General features: G+C 36.8%; 5 protein-coding genes across 6 annotated transcripts; 2 read left to right on the forward strand and 3 right to left on the reverse strand.

The window, feature by feature from the left end:
* The first annotated feature begins 721 nt into the window (after window positions 1–721).
* LOC140806339 (glucuronokinase 1-like) lies at window positions 722–3,541 on the forward strand. The gene is made up of 6 exons (XM_073162938.1): window positions 722–1,158; window positions 1,655–1,804; window positions 2,163–2,351; window positions 2,434–2,550; window positions 2,969–3,129; window positions 3,214–3,541. The coding sequence occupies exons 1-6, from the start codon at window positions 949–951 to the stop codon at window positions 3,452–3,454; spliced, it is 1,068 nt and encodes a 355-aa protein (XP_073019039.1). The 5' UTR covers window positions 722–948; the 3' UTR covers window positions 3,455–3,541.
* A 635-nt stretch (window positions 3,542–4,176) lies between these two features.
* Window positions 4,177–5,346, reverse strand: LOC140806340 (uncharacterized). The gene is made up of 2 exons (XM_073162939.1): window positions 4,878–5,346; window positions 4,177–4,700 (listed from the first exon to the last, which is right to left on the reverse strand). The coding sequence occupies exons 1-2, from the start codon at window positions 5,253–5,255 to the stop codon at window positions 4,539–4,541; spliced, it is 540 nt and encodes a 179-aa protein (XP_073019040.1). The 5' UTR covers window positions 5,256–5,346; the 3' UTR covers window positions 4,177–4,538.
* A 1,041-nt stretch (window positions 5,347–6,387) lies between these two features.
* On the forward strand, window positions 6,388–10,136 carry LOC140806342 (SAGA-associated factor 29 homolog A-like). The gene is made up of 9 exons (XM_073162942.1): window positions 6,388–6,779; window positions 7,412–7,505; window positions 7,689–7,765; window positions 8,292–8,404; window positions 8,555–8,640; window positions 8,815–8,868; window positions 9,470–9,620; window positions 9,728–9,741; window positions 9,883–10,136. Exons 1-9 carry the CDS (start codon window positions 6,662–6,664, stop codon window positions 9,983–9,985), a joined length of 810 nt encoding a protein of 269 aa, XP_073019043.1. The 5' UTR covers window positions 6,388–6,661; the 3' UTR covers window positions 9,986–10,136.
* Window positions 10,137–10,174: 38 nt separating this feature from the next.
* Window positions 10,175–12,041, reverse strand: LOC140806343 (GDSL esterase/lipase At5g14450-like). Its single transcript, XM_073162943.1, has 5 exons — window positions 11,635–12,041; window positions 11,303–11,512; window positions 11,037–11,209; window positions 10,611–10,884; window positions 10,175–10,527 (listed from the first exon to the last, which is right to left on the reverse strand). Exons 1-5 carry the CDS (start codon window positions 11,873–11,875, stop codon window positions 10,277–10,279), a joined length of 1,149 nt encoding a protein of 382 aa, XP_073019044.1. The 5' UTR covers window positions 11,876–12,041; the 3' UTR covers window positions 10,175–10,276.
* Window positions 12,042–12,416: 375 nt separating this feature from the next.
* LOC140806341 (GDSL esterase/lipase At5g14450-like) lies at window positions 12,417–14,253 on the reverse strand. Of its 2 annotated transcripts, none has more exons than XM_073162941.1 (5): window positions 13,847–14,253; window positions 13,546–13,755; window positions 13,296–13,462; window positions 12,957–13,230; window positions 12,417–12,880 (listed from the first exon to the last, which is right to left on the reverse strand). In XM_073162941.1, exons 1-5 carry the CDS (start codon window positions 14,100–14,102, stop codon window positions 12,627–12,629), a joined length of 1,161 nt encoding a protein of 386 aa, XP_073019042.1. In that variant the 5' UTR covers window positions 14,103–14,253; the 3' UTR covers window positions 12,417–12,626. The 2 variants fall into 2 exon arrangements, with proteins under 2 accessions (XP_073019042.1, XP_073019041.1); XM_073162940.1 differs by having other exon boundaries at window positions 12,422–12,880; window positions 13,296–13,468; window positions 13,847–14,244.
* Window positions 14,254–14,930: the final 677 nt, after the last annotated feature.

Consider the following 14,930-nt stretch of genomic DNA (forward strand, 5'->3'; position numbering starts at 1 on the left):
GACGGAGTATGAACACACACAAAAGAGATTTGAAGCCTTCGGATGTCGATTCAGCTGGAACGCCTCACTATCCTCAGATTTTGGGGAAGAATTCTTAGATCTAAGCGGGCCTTTCGACGGTGATGTGGCCTAGGTTTGGGGTGGAAGATATTTTTGGGGAGGAACGACGTGGATGTAAATGTGAGTACAGAAGAGAAAAGTGGGTTCAGATTTAATAATGTACAAAATTTGTGGAAGGGTATTTTGGGTACTAGCAAATTAAGTCATTAGTTTATCACACCAGTAAAAATCAAACCAAACAAAACAATGGGTTGCGCACAAAATAAAAACCTGTACATAATCATTTTTTTATCATTTATGTGTTAATCATTCAGTAATTCTATCCTTCAAACCAAACGTAGCGTAACTTGATAATCAGTCTATTATTGAGATTGTTGAAGAAATAAAACTATTTTTCAATTTTATTCGTTAAGACTGTTGGGGTATTTTTTTTTAACCTCGGTCAACTCTTTTTTTAAGAAAATGACTACTTCATATTGAGGTGACCATTTTTTAAAAAAAATATGAAGTGGTCATTTTCTTAAAAAAAAGTTGACCGAGATTATTTAACCAATTTTTCTTATTTGGTTAATATATTGCATATTTATGATGCATTAATTTTTTTTAAAACAAAAAATTATGATGTCAATCTTTCTATCTTATGCAAAAACATGAAATCGACTAGATAATGCTTGAGATTAGCATTACAAATAAGTGCTGATCTGGAAATCTATTCCATTTTTCAAAGAGAGATTAAACTTCATCACCCCAACACTCACCCAGTCTTCGATACGGTTCCTGTTGAATTTGACGCTCGCTTTCACCCGAAATCTTTGTTTGAATTTATTCTTTTGATTTGAGTAACTTTAAATTTTGGTTCCGAATATTCTGCTCGGTGAGAATCAAGTAATGTCGACCCATGAAAATGAAGCGATTGAGCATAAAGCATACGCTCGGATCGGGTTGTTAGGGAATCCCAGCGATGTGTACTATGGGCGCACGATTTCATTGAGCATTGGCAATTTTTGGGCTTCCGTGAAATTGGTGCCTTCTAAAGATTTGGTGATCGTTCCTCACCCGACTAACGATCTTGTCCAGTTTCAGTCACTCTCGAATTTGGTATCTTTGTTCTCTCCTCTCTCTCTCTCTCTCTCTCTCTATTTGTCTGCCATTGTTGTTAAAAATATTGATCGATTGTGCATTCTTGGTTTTTGATCCAATGTTGTTTCATTTGGTTTTAAAAGCTCATCTTTTTTTAATTGTTATGGATGGTGTTGATGTTGTTGCATCGATTCAAGTCTTGGTAATGGTTAGAGTTAATTGGATTTTTGCTTAGAAGCAATTCTTAGGAAGGGTAGGAGTTAAAATTTGTTTTGGAATCCCGTTTGGTTTTGCTGTGATTTGGATGAATGTGTTGTTGAAACTGCGTGCTTTGATCCCTTTTTTTTCCTCTTAATTTGATCCCTTGATGGTTTAATGGTTGATTGATTGCTGCCGAAAATAGAGATTTATGAAAATTTCGGTTTTATCTGATTTTCGTTGTGGTTTTAGATGACGGGGGTGTATGGTTTACCTAGATCAACAGTTTCTATGATTTAAATGGCGTTTCCTGTAGGTTAATCGTTTGCAAAGTGATGGTTATTATGGAGGGGTGCGACTGCTGGTGGCAATTTGTAAAACTTTCCACAATCATTGCAAAGAACACAACATCAGTTTACATGAAGGGAATTTTACTCTGTCTTATGATACAAACATCCCTCGTCAGGTACTTCTTATGTTCTTCGGTGTTCTCGTATCTTGTCAAGACTTTGTTCCCTGCTGTCACAACATAAATTTTCAGATTAAGCTTACTATGGTGTTCAAATATCTAAATTATCTTCTTTAATCAATTAAGTTATTGGCCTTGAATTTATGAGATGGGACAAATAATAAATTTATTTTATTCAGCTTCAAGTCTTTCTATTCCTCTCTCTCTCCAAAATAAGCTGTCCCTGCTTCGTTCCAGGATTGCAAGCATAAATAAACTAGTTACTATATATTCCTCTTGTAATATGAACAGTTGCAGCTGTGCACCACTCTATCAATCACAGGATATGATCCAAAATTTTGTTTCATTGTAACAGACTGGACTTTCCGGTTCAAGTGCTATTGTTTGTGCTGCTCTTAGCTGCCTTCTCGACTTTTACGACGTCAGGCACCTGATTAAAGTCGAGGTGCGGCCACACCTTATCCTTAACGCAGAGAAGGAACTTGGTATTGTTGCCGGTCTCCAAGACAGAGTAGCACAGGTCTATGGGGGCGTTGTGTATATGGTATGTGATGAGAATGGGAGATCTCCCCATGTTCTGTATAAGTGATGTATTTTAATGAGTCTCTTTATGATTTTCCACTCAGGATTTTAGCAAGAAGCACATGGAAGAATTGGGACATGGGATTTATGAACCTATGGACATTGAACTTCTTCCGCCACTATATCTTATCTACGCCGAGAATCCTAGTGATTCTGGAAAGGTATCTTATTATCATACACACATCATTCTATATACTCAATTTTTCACGTCTTTTTGTCATTTGAACCACTTTCCGCCTTCTTGTTAAGATATATAGCAATACATCATAGATAAGCTTATCAATGATTTATTGCTATATATTTTAACAAGAAGGTGGAAAGTGGTTCAAATGACAACAATCTACAAGGCAGAATAAGTCTTTGTAAATTCATATTGTGATTTTATAAATGACATTGCTTTTGAATGTTGATCATGTCCTTATTTGGAGGACAATTTTCCTTGTTCACTTCATCGCGCTTCCTCTTTCGACCATCATCATCTGCTCACATGATACCAAATACAGAGCTGTTGCTGTTTCTCTTTACTGTATGATGGTCGCTTATGATAGAACATATTATATTGACAAAAGAGTACTATAGGTTCACAGTACAGTTCGTCAAAGGTGGTTAAATGGTGATGAGTTCATTATATCCTCAATGGAAGAGGTTGCAAATATTGGATTGGAGGGAAGGACAGTATTGGTTGAAAAGGACTATGGAAAACTTTTCAATCTCATGAATCGTAACTTTGATTTGCGAAGGTACTCGAGGATGTTAAGACTCTGTCCCATTGCCTTGCATTATGGTGTACATGAGAAATGCTTACTTCAATTTTTTTTTTTTAGGAAAATGTTTGGTGACGATGCTCTTGGTGCTCTGAACATAGAGATGGTTGAAGTCGCCAGACGGATCGGTGCTGCATCAAAGTTTACTGGTAGTGGAGGTGCTGTTGTCGTGTACTGCCCAGAAGGGCCTTCACAGGCACAACTCTTGGAGGACGCATGCAAGAGTGCTGGCTTTATCTTTCAACCGGTGAAAGTTATGCCATCCTTTTTAAATGACGTTGATATTGGCACCATGTCATAAAAGCTTCACAAAACCATTCGCGTTTGCCATCCCGACTGCAGCACATCGAGTTTTTTCTTTTAAATTGCTTTTAGCATGGTCATGACCTCCCCCATCGAGGGATTTTTCTCAACACATGAGGACATTTTATATTTATTTCGGTCTTGGAAAGAGATATGTGGTGAACTACACATGTTCCGCATTTACCCGAACCTCGTCGTTTTTCAGACTAATGTCACCTGAGGCCGAGACTGAAACTTACGAACCATATATTCCATGGAGTTTCACTCAGATAACATTGTTTTTTTCCTTTTTATCAACCAAAATATGTGTACCCGGTAATCATCAGCAAAAACACAAAAGACAATGAAGAAGGCATCATTATTTTGTATAATATTTGCCAGCAACTGAAATACAAATCATCCTTGCACGAAATCAAATGTTAGGATCAAGAAGCATGACAATATAAGAAAAGTCTTTCTTTCCGTTTCTGTTTCTGTTTCTGTTTGTGCACCATACAACATCGAAAAAGCTTTAAATCATAAAAAATTAACGAAACTGCAAGCAATATTTATCTTGTTGCACGAGCCTACCAAAACTCAGACCAACAAATTCATAGCCACAGTAATGTAGCACCTGAGTTTCGCCTTTCCATCATTCCATCCATTTGAACAATGCATGAAACATTGGAACAGGAACAACAATGTGCAAGTCCAAAAAAATTATCTGTTATCATTCGAAAATTCAAGGCAAAAAGGCAACATAGATCATCATATAACTTCATACATCCTCAACCTCGATTTACAAGAGCTCGAATAGAGCCAGAATATTTAGCCACTTCTCACTATCCTATCCAAATTTAGCCACAAATGCAAACTTGTACCTCAACTTCATACATCCTCAACCTCAATTCACACTTCTCGAGAACCTGTCAATTGTCATATATTCCCACACAAACCTTGATTGTCCATAGACATGCCTGCTATTTTTTTTATTACAAGTTAACTCTGCAACAAACAGACAATTTGTGCTATATTACAGTTCAATACGCACAAGATACACCTAGAACAACACCACTATGTGCCTACAAAGTACCGACAGAGGTCTACTGGTCTGTTAATCCTGCAACGAGTTCACGTGGCGACGAGTCCCAAATCGGCAGGTCGATGAATTGTTGCTTCAGCCTTTCCTCTTGCGCACTGCACAATGCGTCAGCTACATCACATAAATGGGAGACACCATGAATTACAGCCTCCTGTGCTTCAACCTATTCGATTCAATATAAATGTCATCAATAACATAAATCCATGTTCGACCCTTTTTTTTTATAGTTTTCAAGTCCCACAAAGGAATAATCCCCGGCATTTATTTTCACAATGCATGTTACACACTTCGAAACAATGAAGCGGCGGATGCATAGAATTTTAAAGCAAGAAGCTAGAACCTGAGAGAGGAGATCGTCGACGAGTCTCCGGTGAGTGGAATTCGTCAAGGAACGGTCTTGTGAGCTCGAGGGCTCGTTAACAGAGACCGTGTTACAAATCCCTTCATGCGCCTGACACTGTGTTTGGGAGTTCGCCTCCATTTCCGTTAAGGCGTTCGAGAAACGTTCCCACTGACGAATCTCTCTTTGATACTTCTCCCTCAGTTGAAGGAGAACCTTTCTCTTCCGTTCGCGGAGGTTCTTCCTCGAATCCTCCGGATTGGCGTCGCACAAGGTGGCGCGGGAGTCCTGGATCCGTTGTTTCTTGCGCTTGTACACAAAACCATCATCATTAATCAGCTCCCAGTCGTCTTGATTCTCCCAATCTGCTGGATCCATGGACTTATTCAAAGAAGAGCAGACGGATTAGGTTTGAGTGAAATCTGAAGATTTTGGATTATAATTTTTGGGAGCATTATTTGTCGTACTCCAAAAGGTATAATATTTGCCCAAATAAACAGTACTATCGGGCCTCAATTATGTTGACAACCTAAGTGGCTAAGTCGGCCTGAAAATAATCAGGTTAGGATCGGAGATTTTCGAGTATGAGTTATCAAATCAGATTGAACCGAAATTTGACTCGGAAAAATAATCAACCTAAGTTAGCCAGATTTTTTTAAAAAAAAATTTGGTTAGAATTAATAAATATTAACTATATTTTTATATATTATATATTTGAATTCTTTTATTGTACATATATCGATTTCATAAATTTTCATCAGTAATATTTATTTTGTAAATATTGATTTTTAAACAATTATATATTTTGTGTAGTAAATATACTTTAAAATTTCTAAAATTAGACATTTAATTTATGATTTTTTCATAAATGAAGATGATGCTTGATCAAATATTTATTTTGTACAATATTAATCTTTTAAACCATTATTTTCATTTTATTTTATTGTTATTGATCTCATAAATTTTTATTATGTAATATTTATTTTGTAAAATATTTGAATTTTTTAAACAAATATTTTTATGGACTAATTAACAGTTTAGACAACTTACACTATTAATTTAAATTAAATGTTTAAATTAATGAAATATAATTATCATATTTTTAAACGACATTTGTTATTATGTGTTTAAATTAAAATATTTATCACTGCTTTGAATTTTTATCTCAGACAAATTTTTTTCAAGATCTGAATCTATCCTACTTATCCAAATGAGGTAGTGTCGATGATACCTGTGGGGAAAGTGCCTCACAGGATCTGGACCGTTGATTTTAAAGAATTTGATAGATCTCACATATGAATTGATGGACCCAGTATATGTGTGGTTAAAACTGAACTTTTGATCTTATGACAGTGTCCCATGAAATAGGATGAAATATTCCTCCAAATGGAGACCGCAACTAAAAGAACGTGACAAACAAGACAATGTGGACTGATCTCGAATATAATCCATATCCGCTCTACGATTTTGTGTTTTAAAAAATAATTCTAATTCCGATTTCAAGCTAACCGTGGTCGGATCCAATATCCATCGGATCCGGGTCTTGTTTCATCTCACAGGACATGAACCCTCCTCCGACCCACCTCCCAATTTAAGGACATACCTGAAAAGGTATCATCTTTCCATCAGAAATCAGATCATATTTTCCTTAAAAACCAATAACCTTTTTTTTTCTAAAGTGTTGGATTTCTCCAACGTGTCAAGATTCAAGGATCCAACGTAGTTGCATTCTCACCGGAAGTTAGTTACGGCGGTCAACACGGGTCTTCGAGGAGTACCTGGCGATGTCGACTCCCGATATTGCCGGAATCTTGGAGAACTCGGAGGAACTTGATCGCTTAAGGAAAAAGCAAGAGGAGATCCTCATGGAGATCAACAAGATGCACAAGAAACTCCAATCCAGTGAGTGGTTGTGTAAATATTAATTTCGTTTCCTAATTTGGAGCCATTCTGGTTATTCCACTTGATATTGATTATTACAACTATGAACTATATGTTCACTGTTATCCTGATTTAGGAAAATCTTCAACCTTTTTTCCGTTTGAAATTGTGTGCAGTGTTAGCTTGGTGGCTTCGTAAATTGAAGAATAACATTTGATAGGATGAGTTAATTTGCTGCTATGGCTACATATCAAATCTATTGGAGGAAAGATCAAATTGACTTAATAGCTGGCTTTGTAAATTATTTATTGAACATTATTTAGAATGGTATATGCTGTTTGGTAGATTTAGACTGTTTTAAATAAGCTTGGATTGATCCCAATCACAAAGTCCGGGATGGCCGGAAGTTTTTATTTATATTTACACAAATGTTGAGTAAAAATGTATGTTAGCTCCCTACATTAGGAAAAACATTTAGACTTGCAAGTTGGCTCGATTAACATGAATTATTGGTTCTGACATGGATCTTTCATGCGTATTTTCGAGCTAGGGAATTATGAATAAAGTATGAGCATGCATTGGTTTAAATCTATATGTAACCTTCTCACAGACAAGTGCAGAGAAAATGATATGGTTTTTGTTTATCCGTACAGCACCTGAAGTGGTTGAAAAGTCAGGTGACAATTCACTATCGAGGCTCAAAATGTTATACACTCAAGCCAAAGAGTTGTCAGAGAATGAAGTGACGTATGCCTGAGTTTTATTCAATTAGGATGTTTATTCTTTTTTGGACTTTTATTTTCATTTTCCAAATTCTCCTAACATTGTCGCTACTTACAGCAGTGTTGCTATCTTGTTTGGAAATCATAGTTTGCGCAACACATTTTTTTTTTTTGCTATTTCTCATCTCGTTTATTCATTTGTAAGCAGCATTTCCACCCAATTATTAGGACAACTGGATGCGCTAATACCTTCTGGGACTTCAGGGCAACATCGCAGAAAGATAGGTTTGTACTTAGTTTTAGAAGGCATTCAAAAATAGGTCTAATTATGGCTTTATGACGACGACAAATTTAGTGGATCACTACCAAGTTGTCAAGTGATGTTAGTTTTTTTTGAATTTTGATCAGTTGGTTATCTTCATACCAGATATGTTTAAGTTAGTAATCCTCAAAATATTGCAACTATTTTTCATGCTATTTCTATTATAATCTCACGGACTTTAAAATTTGCCTCCTTCCCTGTTCTATAACAATGTGTGCATGAAAATAAGAGATTTTGAAAGGTTTAGTCATTTTCCAGAGTGAGTGATACCTATTGAAACAAATTAGATGAGATGCAGATGCATATCCATTTTGTAGTCGAATTTATGTCGGTTTTGAATTGTTCAGTGCTAAAAATGAAGTTGAGCTTTTGTTAGATGGAATTTACTTATAACTACTTGCTCATGTTTCATTTATGATTCATATTTTTGTGTGTTTGTATCTACTTTATCTTCGGACTGGAAATATAACTCCGGCATTTCATCCATAGGAGATGGTACTGAGCCGAAAAAGAAGAGGATGAAGGCCGATTCAGATGTCTCCAGACTTTCACCTTCAATGCGAAATCACCTAGATAACCTTGCAAATTTGAAGGGTGAACAGGTCAGCATTAAGCCTGAATTCTTCATCCAGTTACTGCTGATCATCCTGTTGATTTTCACTTTTAATTCAACTTTGGTTATTCTCGCTTGAGGTACCTACCTTTGTGATATTTAGTAATGGATTATAATTAGAAATCTTCTAACAATTCAGGTGGCAGCAAGGGTCCCTCAAGAGGATGCAGGAAAGGATGAATGGTTCGTGGTTAAAGTTATTCATTTTGACAAGGAAACAAGAGAGTGAGTGATTTTTTTATTTAGAAGGTGAAAATGCATATTTGCTATTTTCGAAACAAATATTGATGAAAAACCTTACAACTAAATTTGTTTTTATTTTTAGTTATATTTATATAAAAAAAATCGGTGTAATTTGGTATTATTCAAGCTTTGCGTGTAATAACTGTGTTGACACAGAATTGAAGTGTTGGATGAAGAACCAGGTGACGATGAGGAGAGCGGAGGGCAGAGGTTGGCTCTTTCTTCTATTGTTACTTATTTTTTGGTTCTAACAGCCCTGCTTCAACATCAGTTCGCCGTGATACTTTATCATATCATTAAATTTAAGACTATTTTACTAGAAAAAGATGTTTTATTTATGTTCCTGATTCTGTTTTTCTTTTTCCTTCTTTATCGTTTTCCATTTCTTTTAAAAGTTTGGAGAACCTTACAACTCAATTAAGGCAACACATATTTTGACGTGACAGTGATATTCAAAATGCACTTTCCGTCCACAATTCAGTACATGAAGTCAAAAATAAAGTATCGTTGTAGATTGGTGATAGTCTTAGTCTCATGGATATAATCGAGGGATTCCTGCATTAATCTTGTTAGATGTAGTGTTGTATAATAAAAGGATTTTACACCATTATATTTTACTCTTTAGGTTAAACGTAAGGGTCTTTGGTGTCTATGGCTAATTAGTTAAATTTATTGATGCTCGCACTCATCTAAATGTAATGCTTGCCTGTTGTTGGTTCTTATTGATAATCAAAATACTTATATGTTTAAACTTTAAAGTCAACATTGTGGCTTAGCTTCGCCTATTCTTTCTTTTTCTTGATGGTCTCAGAAAATACAAGCTGCCTATGTCGCATATTATACCATTTCCAAAGCGAACTGATCTCTCTAGTGCCCATGATTTTCCTCCTGGAAAACATGTTTTGGCAGTATATCCAGAAACCACGACTCTATATAAAGCAACTGTTGTCCAAGCTCGGAAGGTAGTATTTACTTGTTATGTTGTTTGTAAAGATAAAATGATTCAAGCTGACTTGCAATTATGTTTCTTTTCTGCATGCGATGTGATGTTCGATTTGCTATTATTTAGAGGAAGACTGATGAGTAAGTACCCTTTCTTCAGTTTGCTACTGGCTCATTATCATCTTCTACTATTGTGAATTATATGCTTGTTTTGACATGGATGTTCAATTCATCAGGTGATCTTATAAGTTCTAAATTTTCTTTGTGATTTTACCTTGACAGCTATGTTTTGGAATTTGACGATGATGAAGAGGATGGATCTTTGCCTCAACGATTGGTACCCTTCCACCGAGTCGTTCCTCTTCCAGAAGGATATCGTCAATAATTATAATATTTATAGGTTGTAAAAAATTCTGACGTGTGTTCTTATAGCATTTAAGCTTTGTAAGACTAGGCTAAGATTAAGTATAGTTTGTATCCACGCCCTTTGAATCAACTTTTTCCTTTTTTGTAATAACTTGATTTAGTCATTTAAATATTAGTTGCTGCATTTATTGATCAAAACGGCAGTCTGCGGGTGTAAAAATTACTAGTTCAGAGGTGAATCTGAAAATGACAGTCAATTGTTTTTACAAGCGTGTTTTTCATAGGTAGATTCTGCTGTTTTTCCAAGGACTCACAGTTGCTTATGGCATGCCGTCGTGATTGCAATTGGCGGATCAGACAAGGATCCGTTTATTATACGATTTGCAATCCAATGATTTGCAGCTTCCGTATAGTGCACACCATCCCAGCTAATTACTACAGAAGGATCTGCGCAAGAACCAGCCGTCACTTCATTACCATTTAGATTACCTTTGTTTCCACACCAGATATCGTACCCGATTCCATGATATCCGCAGCATATTTGGAAAGGGTCCCCAAATCCTGCAAAAAGAAAGACGCACTTTCCTTGAAGAAAGTTAAAGTTCACGTTTTTTTAAACAAAACTTGGTTGGATATGATTATGCCTTGATTCTTTGCAGTTGTGATTAGTTCATACTTTGCAGTGTACATATCCACGTATATTATCGAAGCTTCATAAAGCTCCAGTCTTAGTTTGAGAACCACAACTTTAAGCTCTTTGTTGAATTGAATAGCTATTTCATTTTGGTTCTTGACACAGCCATGTTCATCAAGGTACCCCGGCATCGGATCTTGGACTTTAACTGTGGCTACTGGCTGACAGCCAATCGGACCAGTGTTGTGTATCCAAAATGTCCTTGCGCCTTTCTCATACAGATTCTACAGGAATGAAAAAAACAAAGAAAATAAGCAGGAAAAACATAGCCATTCTGTAAATTGGAATTGACTGGCTTAATTCTTGATCCTGATCACTTACGTGGCAGGACCATAGGAGTAAAATACGGGAGGGAGTAGTTATTAGCGTAGCTTACTCTTAGTTGTGTTGAGTAATAGCTGACTATCTTGGGTATGGCAGCTTTCTGTTGTTCTAAACTCAACTTTCTTATGCCTGCAGCAATATCATTTTGCCCCATATCAAGTGTGAACAGTGCCTTGACAAAGTCCTTTTGTTTTGGTAGCCTTGTTTTAACGGACTTCTTTTTCACTGAAATTCAAGGCAAAAATTAAGATCAGGTAAAGAAACAAAAAGGCACATTGATGACGTTTTTTTCTTCAAGAAGCCAAGTCTCATGTGAACCTCGGTTGACAAAATAAGCTGTTCTGTCTTTAAATTGAGTGTACTGCTCAACTTGGATTTCCAGAGGGAAAGGGCTGACACCATTTTCAAACCAAGATTCATTAGGCCGCATGATGGTTGCACCTCCTGTTGCAAAGTTTGCACCATGCCGGTAGCTGGATCCTATTGAATCCAGGTAAGGACTCAAAGATGGTATTCCCAAATGATCAGCTTTATTATCAAGGGAGATATTAGATTTCGTTAGGAAAAAAATTCGGATGGGTGGGGGGTGGGGGGTTGGGGGGGAGGAGTCTCTGAATATATGCAACATCGGAGTTGCATTGATTTCTTACCAATGAAGTCTATGATAAGGCGTCCATCGGAGGCTCTTCCAACCGGCCTGTGAAAGAACGTTTCACCTGAAGGTGGTGCTGGTGGATAAAATGCTGCTGCTATTCCTCCGGTATCAGAATTCGAGTCACCAAAATTGTATACAGCAGGGTAATCACAGGGTGACAATTGTAGCTCATCAGCTTTCGCTGGTAAGAGCGTTGAAATTGAGGCACAGAGAAATAAAATTCTTGAGAATTCCATTAATGCCAAGTTTTTAGTTGTTTTACTCAGTTGGAAACTTTTTGAGTATTGGGTACTGGCGTGAGTTATAGCGTGAGTTATATATAGGCATCTTGGTCATTTGGGACCTACGAGATACAAGCTTAATCCTACCAAGTAAATCGTATGTGTTTTGTTTGAGCACGCAATTCTTTTAGGGAGAAAAGTTGGAAATATTTAATACAAAGAGACATGCAAGGTTAAAATTTTCAACCGGGTCGATCCACTAGTTGATTTTCCCTAAAAATTCGTGCACGCTAGAATTATTTTATGATAAAGTAATTCCAGTTTGGTTGAAATTGAATGCTCAGATGCATCAGAATTTGCTTTCACATAATGCAGTTAGCCTTTTATACATAAGTTTTCTTTCCCAAACTTAATTGTGGAAGATTTATGCCTTTTTCAGTTCAAAACATGATCTAAAGATGAAACCATGCCTAGGAAACTCTTTCCAGATTCTTGTAACACACCTCTCCTCCATTATTATTTTCATAGTTCATAAATACCAACAAAACAGAGATATGTTATTCATGCACTCGTCAATTTAATGGTGTTGTGACAACTGGCGCCAAGGTTCTTCAAGTTTAAGATTCACCATTGCAGTAAAAAGAGTACTGCATGAAGAAAATACTAGAGACATAAGCAGCTGATTCTAGGAAAACGCTTTCATGGAAAGTTAAAACTAGTCCTATCACTAATACTCGTATAACCATCCAGTAACAATGGCTTGCATTCAACTCGTAAGACATGACTTTGAAATGGGCATCGGGGGGTCAGAATACGAGCCATTCAGTACACGATTCGCAATCCAGTGATTTGCAGCCTCAGAGAAGTGCACTCCATCCCAGCTAATGTATGTATCCGCAGTCCCACAAGAACCTCCAAATACTTCTGTATAGTTGATAATCGCTCTTTGCCCACACCATACGTCTACATCCATATAACTTTCGTGTATTCCGCAACAAATCTTCATCGGATCCCTGAATCCTTTTCAAGAAAATAGCATAATATTGGCCAAAATATCAATCATGCTTGTTTCATTTGCTAAGTTTCAGATACTGACCGTATATTTTGGCGTTGCTGATTAAGTCATATTTGGCCGAGTAGATGTCGATGAAGTTGAAGGCAGCGTATGGAAGCTCTGCTCTCAAATTGGTCACTCTCGCTTTAAGCTGCCGATTGAACTCGACAACCATTCTATTTAGCCTCTGCATGCATCCAACCTTGTCCAATAAACCAGGCTTTTGATTCCTGATGTGGAGAGTGGCTACCGGCAACCATCCAATAGGTCCTATATTGTGAATCCAAAAGGCTCTCGCTCCTTGTAGATATAAGCGCTACAAACATATAATCGTTAGTAACGCAAAATCGCAAGAAAATAGGAGTTTGAGCATAAACTCACTGTTAACACCATTGCAAATCGGTTCACCATCTTTGGGATCACAGCTTCAAGTTGAGCACCAGTTAGCTTTCTGACAGCAGCAGAGAGATCATTCTGACCAATATCGAATGTGTAGAGAGCCCTTGAAAATTCATTTGGTCTAGGAAGTGTCGTTTTGTCCAATGGATCTGTAGCTGAATACCATGAATATTATGTCATTTTAAAAGATAAAACAAGAAAAAAAAGTTGGCAGCGGGTGGTGTATGATCACCTTGCTGATACAGATCATAGGTTCGCGATTTGAACTGATCAAATTGTGTGGTTTGCACTTCAAGTGAGAAGGGACTTATGCCGCTCTCGAATATGGTTTCGTTCTGTATAACAATGGTTGATGCCCCGGCTGCAAAATTTGCACCATGTCGAAAATCCGCACCTAGTGAATCAAGATATGAACTCACATATGGCAGCCCCAAGTTCTCAGCTGCACAAGGCATACACTTAAATCAGCACATTATATCAAGCCAACTCAAAAAATATTCTTCTCACATCCTTTACGCTGAAAATAAAGATACCAATGAAATCAATAATAAGACGTCCATCAGAGTATCTTCCGGCAGGTCTTCCAAAGAAACTCTCTCCATATGGAGAAGGTATTGGCCCAAATGCTGCTGATATCCCTCCGGTGTCTGAGTTTGTGTCACCAAAGTTGTAAATGGCCGGAAAATTGCATTGTGCCCATGCAGTTATCCATCTTCCTCTACCACAAAGTGCCAGTGAAGCTAGTGCCAGGATGACAACTTTTAACTTTTTGAAGTCGATTTTGTGCATTTTTTTCAAGAAAATAGTAACAGTAAGTATGAATATTAAGATATGTTTGATCAGTCTCTGCCTTCAAATAAATTAATAATTCTGTCTTGTTCATAGAAATTGCATGGATGAATTAATATATAGACTTGAAGGACCAAGCAAGGGGCGAATCTTAAGGATCCAAACTTTGCAGGTTAAGTTTAAAAAAATTGGATTTTTGTCTCTGAAATATAAATTGGTTTTGTCTTAACTAAAGTCTTGAGTTGTACATAGAGAGAGCAAGATGTGTTCATGCCAAGCATGTGCTCGAGTTCATAAATTTGGCTTTTGCTTTCCTAATTTTTAGCACTAGTACTGGTTCCTATGCGTTGTTCTTTTGTGCCGCAGTTTGTTATACTGTAACGGATGCCAGCTTAATTTTCTTCACCAAAAAGAGACTACAATCTTCTTTTTAATAGTCCTATTTTGGATTGCATCCACATTTGTGCGGTTCAGCTCGAATCGATTTGCTTTTATAATATATTGAACTGATCATTTTACATCGGTATAGAATGTTAAACTTGGGGACAGCATAGTTGAAAAGAAATGAACATATTGAAACATGATGTTTTACAAATTATCAAAATTCAATTGTTTTTTCTTGGATGTCAATTTGGGGATCGAACTGGTACAAACACCAACTTTTTAAGCACTTGAAAATCCTTGTTTCAGTCCAGAAATTATGATAGAGACAGGTCCGTGTTATATAAAGTTTCTTGAATATCGTTAAGCCTTAAAACGGGGAGACGTGTGGAATACACTGGCAAAAAAAAAGGAGTGAAAATACAAAATGTCGTTCGCTTTTGATGT

This window comes from Primulina eburnea, chromosome 11 (assembly GCF_022965805.1).
Source record: "Primulina eburnea isolate SZY01 chromosome 11, ASM2296580v1, whole genome shotgun sequence".
NCBI lineage: Eukaryota > Viridiplantae > Streptophyta > Magnoliopsida > Lamiales > Gesneriaceae > Primulina > Primulina eburnea.

Bases quoted from the DNA above. Each gene is read 5' to 3' on its own strand.
- LOC140806339 (XM_073162938.1), top strand. From the start codon at position 949: ATGTCGACCCATGAAAATGAAGCGATTGAGCATAAAGCATACGCTCGG. The intron at 1,159-1,654 runs GTATCTTTGTTC...CGTTTCCTGTAG, and splicing joins TTCAGTCACTCTCGAATTTG to GTTAATCGTTTGCAAAGTGA. The intron at 1,805-2,162 runs GTACTTCTTATG...TCATTGTAACAG, and splicing joins ATACAAACATCCCTCGTCAG to ACTGGACTTTCCGGTTCAAG.
- LOC140806340 (XM_073162939.1), bottom strand. From the start codon at position 5,255: ATGGATCCAGCAGATTGGGAGAATCAAGACGACTGGGAGCTGATTAAT. The intron at 4,701-4,877 runs GTTCTAGCTTCT...TGAATCGAATAG, and splicing joins TCGACGATCTCCTCTCTCAG to GTTGAAGCACAGGAGGCTGT.
- LOC140806342 (XM_073162942.1), top strand. From the start codon at position 6,662: ATGTCGACTCCCGATATTGCCGGAATCTTGGAGAACTCGGAGGAACTT. The intron at 8,405-8,554 runs GTCAGCATTAAG...CTAACAATTCAG, and splicing joins CAAATTTGAAGGGTGAACAG to GTGGCAGCAAGGGTCCCTCA. The intron at 8,869-9,469 runs GTTGGCTCTTTC...TGATGGTCTCAG, and splicing joins GAGGAGAGCGGAGGGCAGAG to AAAATACAAGCTGCCTATGT.
- LOC140806343 (XM_073162943.1), bottom strand. From the start codon at position 11,875: ATGGAATTCTCAAGAATTTTATTTCTCTGTGCCTCAATTTCAACGCTC. The intron at 11,513-11,634 runs GTAAGAAATCAA...TTGATAATAAAG, and splicing joins CCTTATCATAGACTTCATTG to CTGATCATTTGGGAATACCA. The intron at 10,885-11,036 runs GTAAGCTACGCT...TCATTCCTGTAG, and splicing joins ATTACTCAACACAACTAAGA to AATCTGTATGAGAAAGGCGC.
- LOC140806341 (XM_073162940.1), bottom strand. From the start codon at position 14,102: ATGCACAAAATCGACTTCAAAAAGTTAAAAGTTGTCATCCTGGCACTA. The intron at 13,469-13,545 runs GTGATCATACAC...CATGGTATTCAG, and splicing joins CTATGATCTGTATCAGCAAG to CTACAGATCCATTGGACAAA. The intron at 12,881-12,956 runs GTCAGTATCTGA...TTTCTTGAAAAG, and splicing joins CAGCAACGCCAAAATATACG to GATTCAGGGATCCGATGAAG.